The sequence below is a fragment of the Anas acuta genome, chromosome Z (assembly GCF_963932015.1).
Source record: "Anas acuta chromosome Z, bAnaAcu1.1, whole genome shotgun sequence".
Classification (NCBI taxonomy): domain Eukaryota; kingdom Metazoa; phylum Chordata; class Aves; order Anseriformes; family Anatidae; genus Anas; species Anas acuta.
This window is the reverse complement of record NC_089017.1, coordinates 63572995-63591706: the sequence shown is the minus strand read 5'-3', so window position 1 is coordinate 63591706 and position 18712 is coordinate 63572995. Positions and strand designations below refer to the sequence as shown.

General features: G+C 50.0%; 1 protein-coding gene across 2 annotated transcripts in view; it reads right to left on the bottom strand.

The window, feature by feature from the left end:
• Nucleotides 1-15355: 15355 nt before the first annotated feature.
• CORO2A (coronin 2A) overlaps nucleotides 15356-18712 on the bottom strand; it is a 45237-nt gene continuing 41880 nt past the window's right edge. For both annotated transcript variants that reach the window (XM_068666378.1, XM_068666379.1), the window contains one exon: nucleotides 15356-18247. In XM_068666378.1, the coding sequence (XP_068522479.1) occupies nucleotides 18116-18247 (132 nt within the window). In that variant the 3' untranslated portion in view covers nucleotides 15356-18115. The remainder of the gene's footprint in view (nucleotides 18248-18712) is intronic.

Genomic DNA, 18712 nt, shown 5'->3' with positions numbered 1-18712 from the left:
GCCACGACATGGCAGCATGCTCCTCTTGCTCTGCAGAACACGAAGGGCACTGAATGCCAGCGTGGGCTGTGGTAAGGACTGCAGCAAGTGTTACACCTGACCAAAAAGTTCCTCAAGAGAGACTGGTGAAAGGCCATGAAGAAGAAACCCCTCTGTGAAATAAAAGTGCCATATTAACAGGAAATAGTGAGAATCTGAGGAGTCTCACCTAGACCTGAGGAGAGTGAAAGCTGTAAATCCAAGTCCAGCACTAAAGACTATGATCCAGCAAAGCGCCATCTTTCTTCAGTACTGGAAATTTTCATTTGTTGTTCTGTGAAATTTGATCACAGCGTAGTAGAAAACCTGCCCACAGACTGGACAGGCTCCAACATGTCTTTTGACCTATGCAGGAATCCCAGGTCAAAAATGGATCCTGGGGGTACAGTGGCAGATGAGTCACAGCCTATTTCTATTTTTGCTCTTTTCCAATTAGTCATGCAATCAAAATTCAGATTTTCTCCATCCTGTATTCCTGGCACTTCCATTGACTGCATCCAGTGATTTTCATAGTGGCTTTTCGCAATTTCTCCAGCCAATCCTCCTATTTTCTGGAGACTTGCAAAGCTTCACAAAGAAGGACCACATCTCACTGCCAACAAGGAAATGCTTCTTTTCCTTAAGACAGAACTCAATGAAAGAGTAAGGCATGAAGTGAATCCACTGAATCCTGCTACAAGCATGTAGCAGGCAGACAGTATTTTACAGACAATGAAGGCCCAAGCTCTCTCCTATTAAAGTCAATAAAAGTTATACTAATTCTAGCTAGGGCTCTAATCCTCACAAACATGTATCAGGTTTGTGTGGCAAGGCCCACCAGTAGCGGGCTGCAAGGGTGGCCTCTGTGAGCAGAGACCAGCAGCTGCCCCATGTCAGAGCAGAGCCAGCTCCAGCTGCTCACAAAGGGACCCACCTCTGGCCATCAGTGTGCTAATAAGCAATGTCTGCATATCCGTGAGAGCAGATTTAAGAAAGGGGGGAAAAATGCTGGGCAACAGCAGCCGGGAGAGAGGGGTGAGAGCCAGCCCTGCAGCCCCCACGGGCAGTGCAGCAGGAGGGCAGGAGGTGCTCCAGGCACACAGCAGCAGTTCCCCTGTGGCCTGCGCAGGGAGAGGCCCCTGGTGGAGCAGGCTGTCCCCCTGCAGCCCATGGGTCCCACATGGAGCAGATCTCCACGCTGCAGCCCCCCCCATGGGTGGAGGAGCCCCTGGTGGAGCAGGTGGATGTGGCCTGGAGGAGGTTGTGGCCCATGGAGAGCCCCCGCAGGAGCAGGGGATGTGGGTGTACTGTCATTAGATGCATGTGAATTCTGAAAAAAAAGTAATTCAGAAACATTGTAACTCAACTTCTATGCTACAAGCTTATTTGGGAGAGCTTTTCTTGCTGACAGGAACATCCAAAGTCACTTCCATGACATTAAGAGGAGTGTGATTTTAAGTGTGGTGGCTCTGGCCACATGAGCTAGGTCCCCGGCCCACCAGAGCCAATGAAGGAGAATTTGTGGGGTCATGGGAGCCATTCAAGACCACTTGAAGGAAGAGGTGATATTGGTAGCAGACTGCTGCCTAGTACAAGGAATGGAAGACGCTTATCAGCAAGATCTCATTTGTCATATAGGGAGGTCTCTGCTTGCATGGGGCTTACATTCAGGTTGTTGAGGCTACCAACACTTAACCGGCCCTCCAGCTACTACTTGCAGGTGCTTTTCCACGGAGGCACCAACAATGCTATCAGGACTAATCTGGGAAGTATCAGAGGTGACTGCAGGATTCTACAGGCAGCAGTAAAGGTTATGGGTGCCTACACTGTGGTCTTCCCCATCCTAATGGTAGGGGGAAAGGGCCTGAGGAGGGCTCAGTAAATTCTCCAAGTTAACAGCTTTTTGTGCAGCCAGTGTTGATAGCACACCTGTGATTTCTGTGGCCATGGAAGTCTCTTTGAAGATCTACAGGCTCTTGGAAGAATAAAAAAAAATCCATTTGAGTAAAGTAGGTCAACAGATCTTTCTGAGCACTGCCAGCCTGTCAAGGGAGGTCATCCTTCCTCTCTCCTCAGCACTGGTGAGGCTGCATGCAGAGTGCAGAGTCCACTTCCAGGCATCCCACATTCAACAAATTCTGGACATACTGCAGTGAGTCCAGCACAGGCTGAGAAAGCCTACTCTGAAATGCTCCTGAGGAAAACACTAACTCACAGATACCCAGCTCCCAGGTAGCAACAAGGTGCCAGCCCAGGGCAAAAAAAAAAGAGCGACCTCCTCTTTGCCCTGCAGGGCTAACGAGGGGACATTATATTTAGCCATTCTCAGAACTCCTTGAGCACACCAATGGTACAGACCAATGAGGTGGTGAACAAAATGGTAAGGAATATTGTGTAGGCACAACTCACCTTTATTTGCAGCTGGGAGCTGGCCTGGTTGGGGAAGTCTTCTCAACACTCTCATGACAGGCATATCCAGTTACCAGGCAGAATAATATATCCATATATGTTGGGGTGTCCGCTTGGTTTTGGGTTAGTTGCTTCACTGCAAGTCTTGCTTCACAAATCTCCATGGAACTTCCTTTGGAACAGAGAGCAGAACATGCTCTCTGGAGAGCCTGGGAAACCTGATGGCCTTCATGGATCTCTTCTCTGGCCATAAGAAAAGGTGATATACAGAGGGCATGAGGGTAATCTTTGCCCATCGTTGAGCCTCGCTATGCAGGAGAAGGTGATCTAGTGGAGCCCGCCCCAGTGCAGAGGTCAAGCATCTGAACCCATGAGAAAGAACAGCCAGAAGCTCAAAGAGCTTTAAGTGGCCCCCAAGGCATAGGCAGGTAGTCCAGCCACAGTGGGGCAGGATCTCCAGCTGGGCCCTGTGGTGAAGGGGCTCTGTTCCCCAAACGACCCTTCCTCCACCAGGCTCCCCTTCCTTCCACCAACAAAAGGACAATGACGAGTATTGCATGGGTATAACTTAGGTTTATTTGCAGGTGAGATCTGGCCTGGTTGAACAGGCTTTTCAACACCCCATGAAAAGCATCTCCAGTTCCCTGACTGAAATATGTATCCACATATGTTGGGGCATCTGCTTGGTTTGGCATGGTTCCTTCACTGCAACCTTTGCAGCGTTCTCTGAAGAGCTTGGGAAATAAAAGAACTTGCATGGAAGTTTCCTCAGGCCCTGGGAAAAGCCAAGAAAAAGGAGGCATGGGAAATGCTGCAATGCCCATTGTGCAGCCTTGATGCAATCTAAGCTCCGTCACAGCAAGCTGTGAGAGGCCACTCTGGAGACATTGCTCTGGCAGAGGCTACCGAAGTAGAGAGGCCAAGCGCCCAGACCCCAGGAGAAAAGCAGACCAGGGACACAATAGCATCAACCTTGCAGTGGCCCCCAAGGCAGGGTTGGACTGTCCAGCCACAGTGGGGAAGGCTCTCCAGATGGGCCAGGGGCTGAAGAGGCTCTGTTCCCCAAACAGCCTGGCCTCCCAGAGGGCTGCTGGGGACTCTGGCTCCCTGACCAGTCCCACCAGCAGTCCTGCAAAGGAGAAGGGGAGGCTGTCAGACACCGCTCCTCTTCTGACATCCATGGTGACCCACAGCATGGCTCCTGCACCCAAAGCAGAATACCCAATTGCATGGGGAAACCATGCAAGCCCACCCCCTCTCCTTGCCCTCCTGGGCCCTGACCACAGTCCTCCTCCACACACAAAGCCCTCGATTACCCAAGGCAGCAGTTCCTACCTGTTCCAACTGGGTGCATCTCATCAGGAAAACAGGTACTCCCCCAGGTATTCTGTCCAGGAGATCCCTGTCTTTTTTGTACCGGGGAGCCCAGAACTGGACACGGTACTCCGGGTGAGGCTTGACCAGGGCAGAGTAGAGGGGGAGGATCACCTCCCTTGACCTGCTGGCCACGCTCCTCTTAATGCACACCAGGATCCCATTGGCCCTCTTGGCCACCAGGGCACACTGATGGCTCACGGTCAACCTGTTGTCCACCAGGACCCCCAGGTCCTTCTCCTCAGAGCTCCTCTCCAGCAGGTCATCCCCCAGCCTGTACTGATACATGCACTTGTTCCTTCCCAGGTGCAGGACTCCACACTGGCTCTTGTTAAACATCAGTTGGTTTGGTTTCTTCCTGCCCAAAGTTTCTTCCTGCCCAAAATGCTGATCCTCAAGATATGGCAGAGATGGTCTTCTGCAATGCCCACCTTAAGTGCAAAAAAAAAAAGTTGCACAGCACTCAAACTGAGTAATGCAGAAGGTGCTGTACTGGGGGAGATGAGAGAGAACCATAGCATGCTGCAGGTGCCCCAGTGGCAAGCCCCCATTCTCCTTCGATCTGCCAGTGGCAGCTCTCACATGTCCTGTATAGCCACCCCACACCTATGCTGTGAGACCATAATTGCACAAGAAATTAATAGAAAATCAGCTATGGTACTAAAGTAACCTAATTAACACAATTCGTTTGACGTTTCAGAAACCAAGAAGGATCTCAGGTGGCCCTGCTTTATGATAAACACAACTCAATTTCAACTATGTATTTTTATACAAATCATCAATGTAAGACTACACTAAACACAAAGACACGTTCCATTTCTTGTGATCCAGTCTTCAGTCTTTTGTTAAAATCTTTATAAATAAATCTGTCTTCACAGCTCATCTTTTAGTATCATTAGATAAGCCCTTTTTCATCTTCCACACAAATCTGACAATGTTCTCTCAACTACCTGCTTGCACTCACTATACATGAAACAACGCCCCCCCCTTCTGGGCTACGGCAAAGCTGCACTTGTTTGTGGAGAAACCACTGCAGAAGAACAGAACAAACTCCCATTAATGTTTACTGCGAGTTTTCCGTAATTAAACTACCTGACCGGAACAAGAAGAGCCTTAAGGCCTACACACAAAGAAGACAAGCAAGTAAAGAAAGAGGGCTGGAGAAATCAATAAGGTATTGGACTGTGGGGTTTTGCATTCAATGTCAGCTGAGGGCACTGATAGCTACTACAACGACAAGTAAGGATCTGTCACCGTCTCCATAGTCAAATAGGAATGATCTGGTCCTCATTGACTCCCAGACTCTCAGCATTTCTTTAAAAATGTTCAATTAACCAAACTGAAAAGGCTGGAATGTGTATTTTCAAACAAGTGTTTAATTAAAGTTCTCATGCTTTTGGACCTGAGCATGGATTCTATGACAAATGACCACATCTAACAGTGGATGTACGCACAGAAAGGTTTCCAATAACCAACCACAAGTAGAAGTTGTAGAAACCACAAGTTTCTACTTAAGAGCAGAAGTGCACTCACAGATTTGTGTGATATCTGCAAAACGTTCAGCAGACAATTAACTTCTATCTATTGCTTCAGTCACCTAAAAGAGTTTTGACTGACCTCCAGAGTTCCCGAAAACTAAAGCTGCTACAGACTAGATTAGAAACAACCACCCACCACACACAAACGCTCTCGGCAAAGGAAGACAGTCAGAAAAATCTCCAGGGCCCGTATTTCGTAAAAGAAACTGGTGCTGCAGGGACTCCAATCCTGTTAGCCACCTGCAGCAAAGCAGAAGGCAACTGGCTGCAAAGGAGAACCTCTATACAAGGCTGCATTTTGGTCTTTTAGAAGTGCCAGCCTTCTGTTTGGGAAATCCAGCCCAGAGGAGAAAAGCAGACCGCAATTAACAGTACAAACATCTGAAGGCACCTGCAGATGAAAAGCAATGGCAGAGAGAGTGGCAAATTTGCAAACAGATGGTATCCAATGTCCCCTCTGACATGACACATACAGGAGATTTGCAAAGCAAATACCTGTTCCCTTGAGCGGTGGCTGCAGAACATGCTCTCAGGAGTGCCTGACAAACCTGATGGCCTTCACGGATCTCTCCTCAGGTCCTGCAAAAAGCAGGGCAGAGAAAGCCTGAGAGCTGACACCATGCCCGTAGTGCTGCCTTGCCTCTGCCTGCTCTCCTGCAGCTGAGCAACCTCCAAGAGTCCATGCAGGACAGGGCACACTGGCTGAGTCTATCCTTCACACTCACAGAGATAGGCCAGCCAGGAGGTATAAAGGTGGTATAAAGGGTCTTTGGGATACACATGCTTGCAGGCTGGCCTCCTTCGGGACTCCTGGAGACTCTGGCTCCCTGAACAGTCCCACCATCAGTCCCACAAAGGAGAAGGGAAGGCCATCAAACACTGCTTCTCTGCAGATATCTGTGTTGGCACAGTATGGATGGCTTCTGCACTCAAAGCAGCTTCCCCTCTGTTTCCACAGGTCCCTGTTCAACCACAATGCATTATAAAACCTGCCCACAGGCTAGGCAGAGTCCAGTATGTCTTTCTACCTAGGCAGGAAGACAGATACCCTCTTCTTCCGTTTCATACCCAAGTGCAGAGCTCAAGCATCCAGACCCGAGGAGAAATGTCAGCCAGGATCCCAAAGTCCTCAGCCTGGCAGTCCTCAGCCTCCAGGGCAGGGGCAGGCTGACAGCCACAGCAGGGCAGGCTCTCCAGACGGGCCATGATGTGAAGGGGCTCTGCTCCCAAATAACCTCACCTCCCATTGCAGCCTGGCAAAGCTTTGGGATCCACACAGTTACGGTGTGGCCATCTGTAGTGTGCCAGAGGACTATGGCTCCCTCACATGTCCTGGAAGCCTGCCTTCTTCCTGTTCTGACTGAGCGGCTCCAATGTTTCTAGTCAGGCGCCTACACACCGAGCACCATGTGTGGCACATGCCTCTCCTGCCTGGGGGTGGCAAAGGCCTCCCTGCACTGCCCACAGCAAGGCCTCTGGGCATGTGGCATCCTGCTGGTGTGTGCAAGTTGCTTCAGGCTGGCAGCGATGGCAGAGCTCCCTCAGCACAGCTGCAGCAGTCCCCGTTGAGGCTACGGCCATCCTCATTTTGATCACAGCCAGGAGGCGCTGGCAGGGGATGTAGATGTGAGAAGAAGCTCCTCTGCTGACAGTTGCTCCTGCACTCCTTTGTGCTGCCCCAGTGCAGGTGGCTCCTATGGCCAAGGCCACCTTGGAGCCCACCTCCTCCGCCTGTCCTTCCTGCCACACTCCTGAGCCTGATGAGCCCAGCCTAGCTGAGAAGCCAGGGTCTGTCCTTTCCTTGAATGATCCTGCCTTCTTCCCTGTTCCCCCACCACCAGATGACATGGCTGTCACACAATGCAGACTGGTCCCTGTTGTACCACGCCTAATCAGTCTTCACATGTTGTGCAAAGCCCAATTCTTCCCCAACACTCCTCCCTGCTGAAGCAACACCCAATCTGACCCATAGGTCATGCAGTCCTTGACCACGACCACCCTGCCTTGGTCCAGCACTAGGGATCTGGCACCCAGGCTTCAAAGCATGCCCACCCTTCCCTCATCTGTGCCTGGGGCCTGGCCCACAGGCTGTGCCAGCCCTGCCACCCATCTTCCTCCCTGCCCAGGCCTGCCCCGAGCCAGGAGGACTACCCCAATGCCCAAGGCATGTCCCCAGTTGCTGCCCAGCTCCTTCCAGCTGGTGCCAGGGGTGCCAGAGGTATGGTCAGATGCTCTCCGGCTACGGGCAACCAGGAGGATACAGTCACTTAAGCCGCAGGTCTTGACACATTCTCAGGCGTGCTGTGCACTGTTTTCAAGCTGGCCATCCACCCCAGGGAAAGGATTTGAAATGACCAGGCTCTTGCAACACCAGGTTTCCCTGGCTCCTCTAGAAACACCAGTTTTGAAACCCTCCCAGGCCATTTTCCCACCTCACGACCTGCCCTGATGTGCTCACAAGTTATGACAAAGCAGAGTCTTTGTTAAATACATATTTTTTTATTATTATTATTATTTACTTTCCACAAATAATGGGAGCCTGGCTGAAAGTCTACAGGTGTTTAGAAGAGAGAGGATCCATTTGAGTAGAGGAGGTCAAAGTAATGTTGCTCAAAGGCTGTCCAAGCTGGCAGGGAGTGCTTGCAACTAGAAAAGTAGTGGGGAAGGAGGGGCTGGGAAAGGAGGTGGTGGTGACCTAGGAAAGGGTCCTGACAACCAGCCACCAATCCTGTCTTCAAAAAGGGCAAGAAGGAGGATGTGGAGAACTATAGGCAGGTCAGCCTCCCTTAGTCCCTGGAAAGGTACTGGAGAAAATCCTCCTGCAGAGCATTTCCAAACAAAGTGAGGGCCAGAAAGTGCTCAGGAGTAGTTAGCCTGGATTTCTGAAGGGAAAATGCAAAGCTGTTTCCTGAGGGCTGGTCTTGTCGGTAAAGACTAAAGCAAAAAAGGCATTCAGCAACTCTGCCTATTCCATATCCTTTGTCACCAGGGCACGCACCCCGTTCAGCAGCTGGCTGACATTTTCCCCGGTATTCCTTTTTCTACTGATGTATTTGAAGAAACCCTTCTTGTTGTCCTTGACATCTGTGGTGGTTTAACTTGGGTGAGCAGCCGAGTTCCACCAAGGCCACTCTCTCACTCCCCCTCCTCAAAGAGAAAAGGGGAAGAAAATACAACACAAAGAGTTCGAGGTTTGAGATAAGGACAGGGACATCACTCAACAATTATCATAACGGGCAAAACAGACTCAGAGTAGGGAGACAATAAGATTTATTGCCTATTACTAACAAGCTAGAGAAATGAGAAATAAAGGAAAGAAACCAAAAACACCTTTGCCCCATCCACCCTCTTCCACCTCCTCCCCCCAGGCAGCACAATGGAAGGGGGGCATGGGGGTTGTGGTCAGTCTATAGCACTTCGTCTCCACCGCTCCTTCACGGTCACTCTCTGCCCACGAGATGCCGTCCTTCCCGAACTGAGCCTGCAGGGGCTGCCCACAGGCAACAGCTCCTCAAGCACTGCTCCCACATGGCTCCATCCCATGGGTCCCACATGGAGCAGATCTCCACGCTGCAGCCCCCCAGTGGGTGGAGGAGCCCCCAGTGGAGCAGGTGGATGTGGCCTGGAGGAGGCTGCGGCCTATGGAGAGCCCCCGCAGGAGCAGGGGGTCTGGGGAGAGCTGCCCCCACCCGTGGGGGATCCGTGCTGAGCAGTTTGCTCCTGGGGGATGGATGGACCCCGTGAGATGGAGCCGTGTGGAAGCAGCTTGAGGAGCTGCTGCCTGTGGGCAGCCCCAGCAGGCTGTTGGGGAAGGACGGCATCCCTGGGAGGGACCCCACGTGGAACAGGGGCAGAGAGGGACCAAGAAGGAGCTGCGGAGCCAAAGCATTAGTAACTGACCACAGCCCCCATTCTTTGTTCCCCTGCGTTGTTCAGGAGGAGGAGGTAGAAGAGGGTGGATGGGGGGAAGAAGTTTGCAGTTTCTTTTCTTTGTTTCTCACTGTTGTTACTTGTTAATAATAGGCAATAAATTTCTCTAATCTCACTGAGCCTGTTTTGCCCATGGAGATAATCATTGAGTGATCTACCTGACCTTATCTCTACCCTTGAGCCCTTTACATCACATTTTGTCCCCTTTCCCTTTGAGGAGGAGGAGTGAGAAATCGATTGCGGGGGATCTCAGCTGCCCAGTTGGGTAAAACCACCACACTTACTCAGAGATGAACTGATCTTAAGCTTGGAGGAAGTGATGCTTGAATACTGACCACCTGTTTGGACACCACCCACCCCCACCCACCCCCCTTCCTTCTAGGGCCCTAACCCATGGGATTCTTCCAAGCAGATCCCTGAAGAAGTCAGAGTTTGCTCCCATGAAGTCCAGAGTCACAATCATACTTTCTGCTCTGCTTCCCCCTTGCAAAAACCTGAGCTCCACAATATCATGGTCACTGCAGCCAAGGCTGCCCCTGACCTTCACATCTGGAACCTCCTGGGCTGTTTGTGCCAAGCTGTGTGGTCTTTCCAGCAGGTATCAGGGTGGTTGAAGTCCCCCATGGGAACCAGGGCTTATGATTGAGGGGTTACTTCCAGCTGTCTGAAGAAGGCTTCATCTACTTCCTCTTCCTGATCAGCTGGCTTGTAGCAAACACCCACAACAGTATCAGCCGTGGTAGCCTGTCCTTAAATCGTTACCCATAAGCTCTCAAATCACTCTTCATCCACCCCTAGGCAGAGCTCCATGCATTTTAGTTGCTTGCTCACATAAAGAGTAATTCCACCACCTTGTCTTCCTGGCCAGTCTTTTCTAAAAAGCACATAGCCTCCCAAGACAGCATGCCAGTCATGTGAGCTATCCCACCACGTGTCCATGATTGCAACGAGATCATTACACTGGTGGGGTCCTGTGTGTTGTTCTGGGTTCTCCAGTATATGCAAACTGTAGACACATTGAAGTCAGTGCAGCACATGATTGGAGGGCCAGCTCTGATATGCTGCTGTTGCAGCACACCCAAGAGGCAATGCTAGGTACTGGGGCTTTGCTCCAGTGCCCCCCTGCAGTTCCCGCATCCCCTGCTCTAACGGACCAACACAGGGCCAGCCTAGCATCAAGAAGAGTGACCTCTTCTTCTCCCTGCATGGTGAATGTTATATATGGAGTGGTAATTCGTGTCGAGAAAATGGTCAATATTAATAAAGAAGGGGGAAGATTTGGGAGTGTGGCCATGGGGGTTGGAAAGCCCCGTGGTTGAGATAACATTAGACTCTTAACGACGAGGCCCTCAGGAATATAAAAGAGTTTAGAGTTAGGAGACTCCGTGCAGTCTCGGGTTTCTTGTTCTCCAGCCATTAAGGCATGGATGTTTCTGTGTGTTTGCTGTTGTTGTTACATTCACAGTTGTTTGACCAATGAAAAGTAGTTTTGAAAAGAACTGCTGTGGAGAGAAGGGTATAAGAGGGGAGCCTGCCCTCAAGATAAAAAAAAAAAAAAAAAAAAGGCAACACGATGAAGTTACGTCATCAATAAAGAAGCAAAAAAGAAGTGAAGAGGAACAGGCTGGCAGAATGGAGACCAGGACAGGAACAGGCACATTGATTGCCTCATGAAGATAGGTTCGGCCAGACTCAGCAAACTGCTCAGAGAAGCTCGTACAGAAAGTCGCTGGAAATGGCACACTGGAGCTGGAGAGAAGCTCAAGCTGAGAGAAGCGGAGCCATGCACACAACGGCCTCTCACTGGTCAGCAGATGCACATTATGGGGAATCATACATCCTTAGGAACAAAGACTGTCCTGGTAACCTTACAGCTTATTCTCCTTATTAACAATCGGACAGTTTATGAGCCTGAAATACGGGACCAAACTGAGGTCAAGGTGTGGGACTCTGCAACTAAAAATGGCAAGGTTGCAGCGGGATTGCTCGGCACCTGGCGAGCAGCCTCTGAGGCCTTAACAAGCCCTGTGGGCCCACAGTCAGACACGTGTGGTTTGCCAAATAGTGAGGGAGCTGCGGGCTCCTTTACTGATCCGACTGCTACGCCATGGGCCCCTCTGCTGCTACAGCCATCGAAGGCTTTTGCTGTTCCACCCCCTGCTGACCTGGACGTGCCTTTTGACCCAGGCCCTATTGGCCTTGAAAAAGAGATGGATATGCTTTTCTTCGATCCGGGAAGAACGGGATACATAAGGCCTGAAGACCGAGTTGCTTGACAACTTAAAGTGAGACATATTGTTCAAAGGGAATGGAAAATGGAGACATGTATGTAATCAAGAAGAGGAGTGGAAAATGGAGACGAATTGTGGAACTTGGAGGATTGTTTGTTACCTTTTCTGATTGTATGTATGTATAGGTATACTTGTGTTTAGTATGTAAAGCAATGTTCTGTATATTTAGAATGTTTGATGTTTGTGTGTGCGTGTTGGTAGAGCAGAGACTCCCCGCGCACCCTGTGCTGTTTACTTGCCTTTTATAAATATTCTTTTATGTTACTAAATTCAGAGTTCAGACTTCATTTATCACAGTGACCGAGCATCATCTCTCCTCATCTCTACTTGCAGCTCCTCTACACCAATGGTAGGCACACAGGATGGGAAACAAAAGAAGGATGGCAAATGTTACAGAGACCAGTTCCCTGACTGAAAAAAAATAGATCCATTTAGGCCAGAGTTGGTTAATTCACTGAGCTCCTTGCCTTTCAGTTCGCCATGCCTCTTCCAATGGAAGGTGTCTGCAACAGATGTTCGCAGATTGCCTGGGAAAACTGATGGCCTCCATGGAGGTTTCCTCAGGCCCTGGGAAAAGCAGAAAGGAAGACGTGTGAGGTGCCACCATGTCCATTGTGCAGCCTTGTCTCAGCCCAAGCTCCTGCTCAGCAAGCATGGTCATGCAGGTCTGCTTGCCACACAGGAGGTGCTGTGGCGATATGGTGAGTGTTGCCTGAGTAGAGGCCAAGCATCCAGACACCAGGAGGCAGGCTGGCCACGAGCCCAAGGACCTCACCATGGTGGTGTCCCCAGTGGGGCTGGGTCTTCAGCTGGCCCAGGAGGCCATGGGGCTCTGCTCCCCAAACAGACTTGCCTCCCCAAGGTGTCAAAGTGGTCTCGGCAGGGCTTTGGGGCATGTTCACTTACAGACTGGCCTCCTGCAGCGCTCTGGGAGATGGTTGCTCCCTGACCAGTCCCACCAGCAAGCCTGCAAAGGTGAAGAGGAAGCTATCAAACACCACTCTTCTGCTGACATCTGAGCTGCTGTGGTGCTGTCACAGTGCAGATGGCTCCTGCACGCAAAAAAAGCATCCCCACCACAGTCTTCATCCCCACAGTCCTTGCTTGCCCACAGCCAAGGGAGGCAGCACTTCCTACCTCCTCCGACTCGCTGCCTTTCGTCTGCACCACAAACAAATGCTGTGTACCCCCCAGCGCAATGCCATCGATTCTCTGGATGTGACGAGGGTGGGGGGTGTGTCGCAGCTCCAGGAGCCTCCCTGGTGGCTCTGGCCGCTGTCTCTCAACCCTGAAGACATTGTATGGCTCTCTTTCCCGGTTGAAGATCCGGGAGAACGTGTCATGCCTGAGGATACGAGAGAGCCATGAGGTGCTGCAGCTGCCGGGCAGCAGCCCCCATGCCCAGCAGTGTAGTGGCAGCACCACTCACACGTCCTGGGCAGCTGCTCTCCTCTTGTGCTGCGTGACCAGCTCCATGGTGCGGTGGTCAGCAGCACGCAGCAGGGGAGGTGCCGGGCACTGAGCTAACGTGTGCAGCCCATGCCTCTCCTGCCTGGGGGGCTGCAGGGGCAGAGTCCTGTCTGTGCTGCCCGCAGCAAGGCCTGACTTCAACTTCTGGCCATGTATCATCCTGCTGGCAGCTGCAGGGAGCTTCAGGCTGTCACGGACTGCAGCAGCACCAGCACAACCTTCGTTGTGGCCACCCCTATTGTGACTGTGGCCATCCTCATTGTGACTCTGGCCAGGAGGCACCAGGGGGCACCTGGAAATGTGTGGCCAGGGGTGCCACATAAGGGTGATGCACACCTGGCCCCGGGCTGGCTGTGGCCCCAGCAACACTTTCTTGGCCCTCTACCCTGCTTAACAGCAAACTTCCATTGGTCTGGGAGCAGAAGTGTCCTGCAGCCCTGTCCTTGCTACATAGGGCCATTACTTCAAAGCACAGTGTGACCCATCTCTGGTTTTTGCCCTTGCTGCAACCTCACTGGCACCATTTTCAGAGCCCAAGGTGCTGTCAGGCCAGTCAGTAAGGGTCACAAGTCAATGAGCCCTTTGGTGCCTCACCATTTTTTGAGACACACCTCCCCTGGATCTGTCCTGTTTGAAGAGGGACAGAGCTCCCTTTTCCAGCGGCAGGAGGTTATGTGTAGGTATCTCACCTTGCTTTTCCAGCAGCACTCAGACCTGCCTGGTGCCAAGAGGAATGGTTTGAATGCAGAGGAGAACAGTTTCACTCATGTGAAAAGAGCTTGGCATTCAATTTCAGCTGAAGGCACTGATAGGTGTTAGTAAAGGTATTTTTAATTATTTTTTTTAATTAAAGGTCTTGTGCTTTTGGACCAGAGAATGTATTGATTATAAGATCAAAGACTAGATCAAGCAGTCAACATACATAAAGGTTTCTAATAACTGACCAGAAGTTTTAAAGTAGATGTGCACTCGTGGACTTGTACTAAATCTGTGAAACACTACATGTATACATCCAATTAAATTGCACCTGCAGCTTTAGTCACCTAAGATGACTCCCATGCCCCCCACTGCAATGGTATATAAGGGGGATTTCACACTCTAACTCTTGCATCACTGGCCTCCATGTGCAATCACAGGCAAGGGCAGGATTCAGGAAGGCATGGCCCATGGTGAAGGGGCTGCCTTTGGGGTGTCTTCAAAGGGCAGAATTCCTGGGTATGTCACGACTTGCATTGCTGCACTGGGTAGGTTGACCAAAGTCCCACCGTGACAGGCTGGGGAAAACATATCGGAGGGGTGGCTCATAGGACGTGGGTGAGAGCCATAATTCTTGCATCCGTGTTGTTTGGAGAGGAGCCTCACAACCTGCTCTGGTGTACACACAACGCTTTGCCTGGCAGCTGTCCTCAATTTCCCACCTTCCTCATGCCACTGCAGAGGCCCAAGATCTCCCCTGAGAAAACCAAAGACTCCTTTGGGACTTGGTCCAAAGACTTTTGTCTAGTTACCCAGAACTAATGAGTGCAAATCTTTTCAGAAAGATTTTCTATTTTTTTTAAATGGATTCTCCTTTTAGGTTTCAAAATCTGTCGTGAAGGCTAATGGCTCTGCAACTGTCCATCTGTCCAAGGTTCTGGGAAAGGTTGCCCAGCCCTGGAGCTGCCAGTTGGGTAGGGGGCAATTGTCCCCTCTTGTCTCCAGACAGCTGCATTCCCCATAGGTGCGTGGGCTAGATAAGGAACCAGACCTAAGGGACTGCAGATGTCTTGATTCGTGCCTACATGAAGTGTTTGTTAACTATGGCACACATAAGCTGCTACAGACAGGTTGTGAAATAGGACTACGACAGCAGTGAAGATATTCCAGAAGGTTGACAGTAACCAAAATGTGAGGAGCTGGGGGTTGGCTTCTTCTCACAGATAACCAGTGATAGAACTAGAAGGAATGGCCTCAAGTTGTGCCAGGGGAGGTTCAGGTTGGCAGTGAGGAGACATTTATTCTCAGAAAGAGCAATCAGGCACTGGGACGGGTTGCCCAGGGAGGTGGTGGAGTCACCATCCCTGGGGGTGTTCAAGGAGAGGCTGGACGTGGTGCTTGGGGACATGGTTTACTCAAAACGACGCACAGAGCTATGTAATGCAGAACCCTTTGAAATGGCCACCCTCTTGTAGCATCAGGGGCAGATGGGAAAGATAGACAACAACAGAGCTATGTGCATACGGCTGGGCGCAGCCTGCCTGCTAACATAAGGCCCTGCCTTCACACAAGCGAACGAGACAGCAGGTGATACTCCTTCCTGACAATGAGAAGCCAACAACCTTGTATTAAAAATTCTAAATATATTTATTATTCAGTTACATTTGCTTTTCATTGCACAATTTTTTTTCTTTATCCCCATGTTTTACATTTTTTTTTTAAAAAAAGCTGTTAGGAGTTTTAGAAACTGTTAAAATGATCATGTAAGTCAATTTAGGCACAGTTCATTAAAACGCAACTACATTTCTTCCACTTATTTCTCTCTGAAAAATTTATGGTTGCATTTGAGCTCCAAATTGAAACACATTTCACAGTCTACACTTTTATGGGCATCCTGTCTAAAAAACAAGGTTTGATTAAGTAGTCTTGCCTTATCAAAGGTCTCCAGCAAAGCCTAAATGAAAGCTACTCCTTTTCCAGAAATGCTGAAATCAACACAACCCTAAGATAAGAACCATAGTGGCTGACCAATTTTTATGCTATCCAGATATAGCATGACAATAAAGCAGTCCTCAAGGGGACATTAAAGTCCCCTGAAAAAAAAAAAAAAAATTACTCTAACTTGGAAATAATTTAAATAATTTATTCTGTATGAAAAATAAGCAAAAAATTTCCAGCGAACAAAACCCAACATGGTGGCAGGGAAAGTGTCATATCACATGGAGTGCTGGGGTTGTGTCAAGCACTTCTTCATACCTGCTATGGCAATAGCTTGAAAAACAGTGTCATATTCCTGGACTAAACTCGGTGAAAATGGCTTTGAAGTCTGAAGCTGTCAGGCCTGCTTGACATGGCTGAAAAACTGTGAGCTACGAGATTTCTTATCTAGCTGATCTCTTTGGTGAGAAAAAGCCTGATCACTTCTAGGGTAAGATTCACGTTGGATTTAAAGCTGTGTCTGGGGTGAGCTGTTTTCGCATACATCTGCATGCTGTAGAGTGTACACAGGGTGCAGGAAAGTCCACTCTAGAAGACTTGAAATGAGCTGAAGTTTGGTTCAGCAATGTTGTTGCAAATATATATATATATATTTATTTTTTTTACAAAAAGAGTAGTGTTAAATAAGTGACCGATGCTAAAGGGCTTTTCCTGAAAGAAAAATAACATCGATCCCCTCTGTAATGTTTCAGAGACAAAAAATGTTGATGATGTTTTAGCACCCACATCTGTTGCTGCTGTGTTAGAAATGAATTAAATATTTTTGAAAGCTGGGTAAAGATTTTGCTGTGGAGAAAATGAGATGCCGAAGTCTTTGTATGATTCTGATATGTGAGCATTTAGTGCCCATGAGTTCCCTCCTGACTACTGCTTTCAGTGGTAGCCAGAAGAGCATCTCACATGAGCACAGGCAGTGCACAGCCTTTAATCCCCTTCATAGGGGGAGTTATGTTTGCAGGAACTTCTGATTATACAGATTTTTTATTTTTAACTTCGGAAAAAAAAAAAAAAAATCAGGCTTCAGGGAACCAGCAGGCAATACTATTCACTCCTATATGTGCCACAACAGATGTGCACAGTTACAGATTAAACAGTATTTGCTTGCTCTGTCTGGGACAAGGATGTCTGCCTCAGCTCTGCATTTGGGGCAAGGAGAATCATTCCCCCCTCGGGAGCTGCTGCTGCACTCAGACCCCGCGGCTGCTGACAGCATGTTCTCTTCATAATCTGCCCCATCAGCCCGCAGCCCTCAGGAGTAAATGAGAGGAGACCCCCAGACACCAGCAAGGCACGGGGGTGTCCATGCTCTTCCTCTGTGCAGCTGCTGACCCAGCTCTGCACAACGGGGACAGCCTGCATAAATGTGTTCGCAGGTGCCAGCTCTGAAACTGAGGATGGGACCTGCAGCCTGCAGCTGGTCTTGCCCAAGGTGAAAGAGAGAGGTGCAGGGGATGGAGCAGCACAGTCTGGAAGGGGGATCGCAGAGCCACAGGTGTCTGCAGACACGGGACGAGGTGCTGGCACCCGGGAGCTAAGGAAGCAGCAGCTGTGGGCACAAGGACATGCAACAATTCATCAATCAGGAAGGGCTGTTCGTGGCTGGCCATGGTCCCATGATCCACCCATCGTCGAGACTGCACTTCCAGCGCTGTTGCTGAAGGGTATGCAGCAGGCTGGGCGTCTTTGGTAGAAGGAGGGGAAGAAGCCACTGGCTGAAAGGGCCCAGAGACCTGCAGCTTCTCTGGTGGGAAACAGCCCGCATCATTGCCCCGTTAGAGTGGGAACTCCAAACAGACAATCCTCCTTCACGTATCACCGAAGTGCTGGCCCTTGGCAGCCCCAGTGCAACCTCCTGCATCGAGCAGGATTATCCCCAGCACCAGGTCAAGGTAGCTGCAGCTTTGGCAAGCCACAAGCTGCAGGGCCAAGTTGTGAGGCAAGAGAGGGCCGTAAGGATTGCTTTGGAGTCAGCTGCAGAGCTGTCTCCCAGGGCAGGAGGACAGCAGTCACGGGAGCCACGCTGTTGTGTCTGGGGGTGGGAAAAGAAGCCAGCAGCTGCCTGTCGTAGGGGCAGCAAAACAGGTTGTGGTCCTAGAGCTTGACAGGTGGTTCCTCCAGGATGAGAAGAGCAAGATTTTCCAAAGTCTTACTACCATTAGTGCATGATCTTCTGACATGAGTGAGTGACAAGCAAGAGGACTCTGAAGAAGCTCATCAAGTCCATCAATAACTGTGTGGTGTCGAATGGGAAAATGTGACCATCACAAGCCAAGAAAGTCCATGCTGCCTGAAGCATCAGTTTTTCCCCCAGACAAAAAATCTAGAAGTTCTCTGTAGGAAGTGGAGTCTGCTGCAGCTGTGGAGGTGCAAAGAGCTGCAAGGCCAGCACCCTCAGTACATGCCAATGACCATGTGGAGGTTTCTGAGCTCCAGCTCCATCTGTTTAATTTGGACATCTCTCTGGTTTACCACCTCACGCAGTCTACGTATTTCTTCCTGTTGTCGGTAAAACATGTGCAGAAGCTGGAAGAAAAGACACATTTTGCTTCCTTTACACTAACGAAGCACAGACTGATCCTGTCAACGGCTACCAGTCCTGCCACATCATTTCTGAGAAAAATGACATCTAAGGAGGGGGCTTTCAACCAAAAAAATGGTCATCAGCAGTCTCCTGCTAGCTTGGGCTGTGAACATAATTCTTTCTCAGAAACATTTGGCAATGCTACTTCTGCTTAAATCAACAGAAAATACAGCCTTCCTAATGCTGATGAAACAGAGGAGAGTATTTGGACTCTAGATTCCTGGATCTGCCACATCTCCTACTCTGACCTTAGGACCTTATCCTTCTTCCTTCTGATCATGCTCTTTCCTCAGTGGGTGAGACGAGCGCGGCCTTTCACTGTGCATGCAGCAGAGCACCCAGCTCTGAAAGGGTTGCTTCTGTAACCTCAGGGGGCAGGTTAGGAGATGCACAGAATAATATCATTT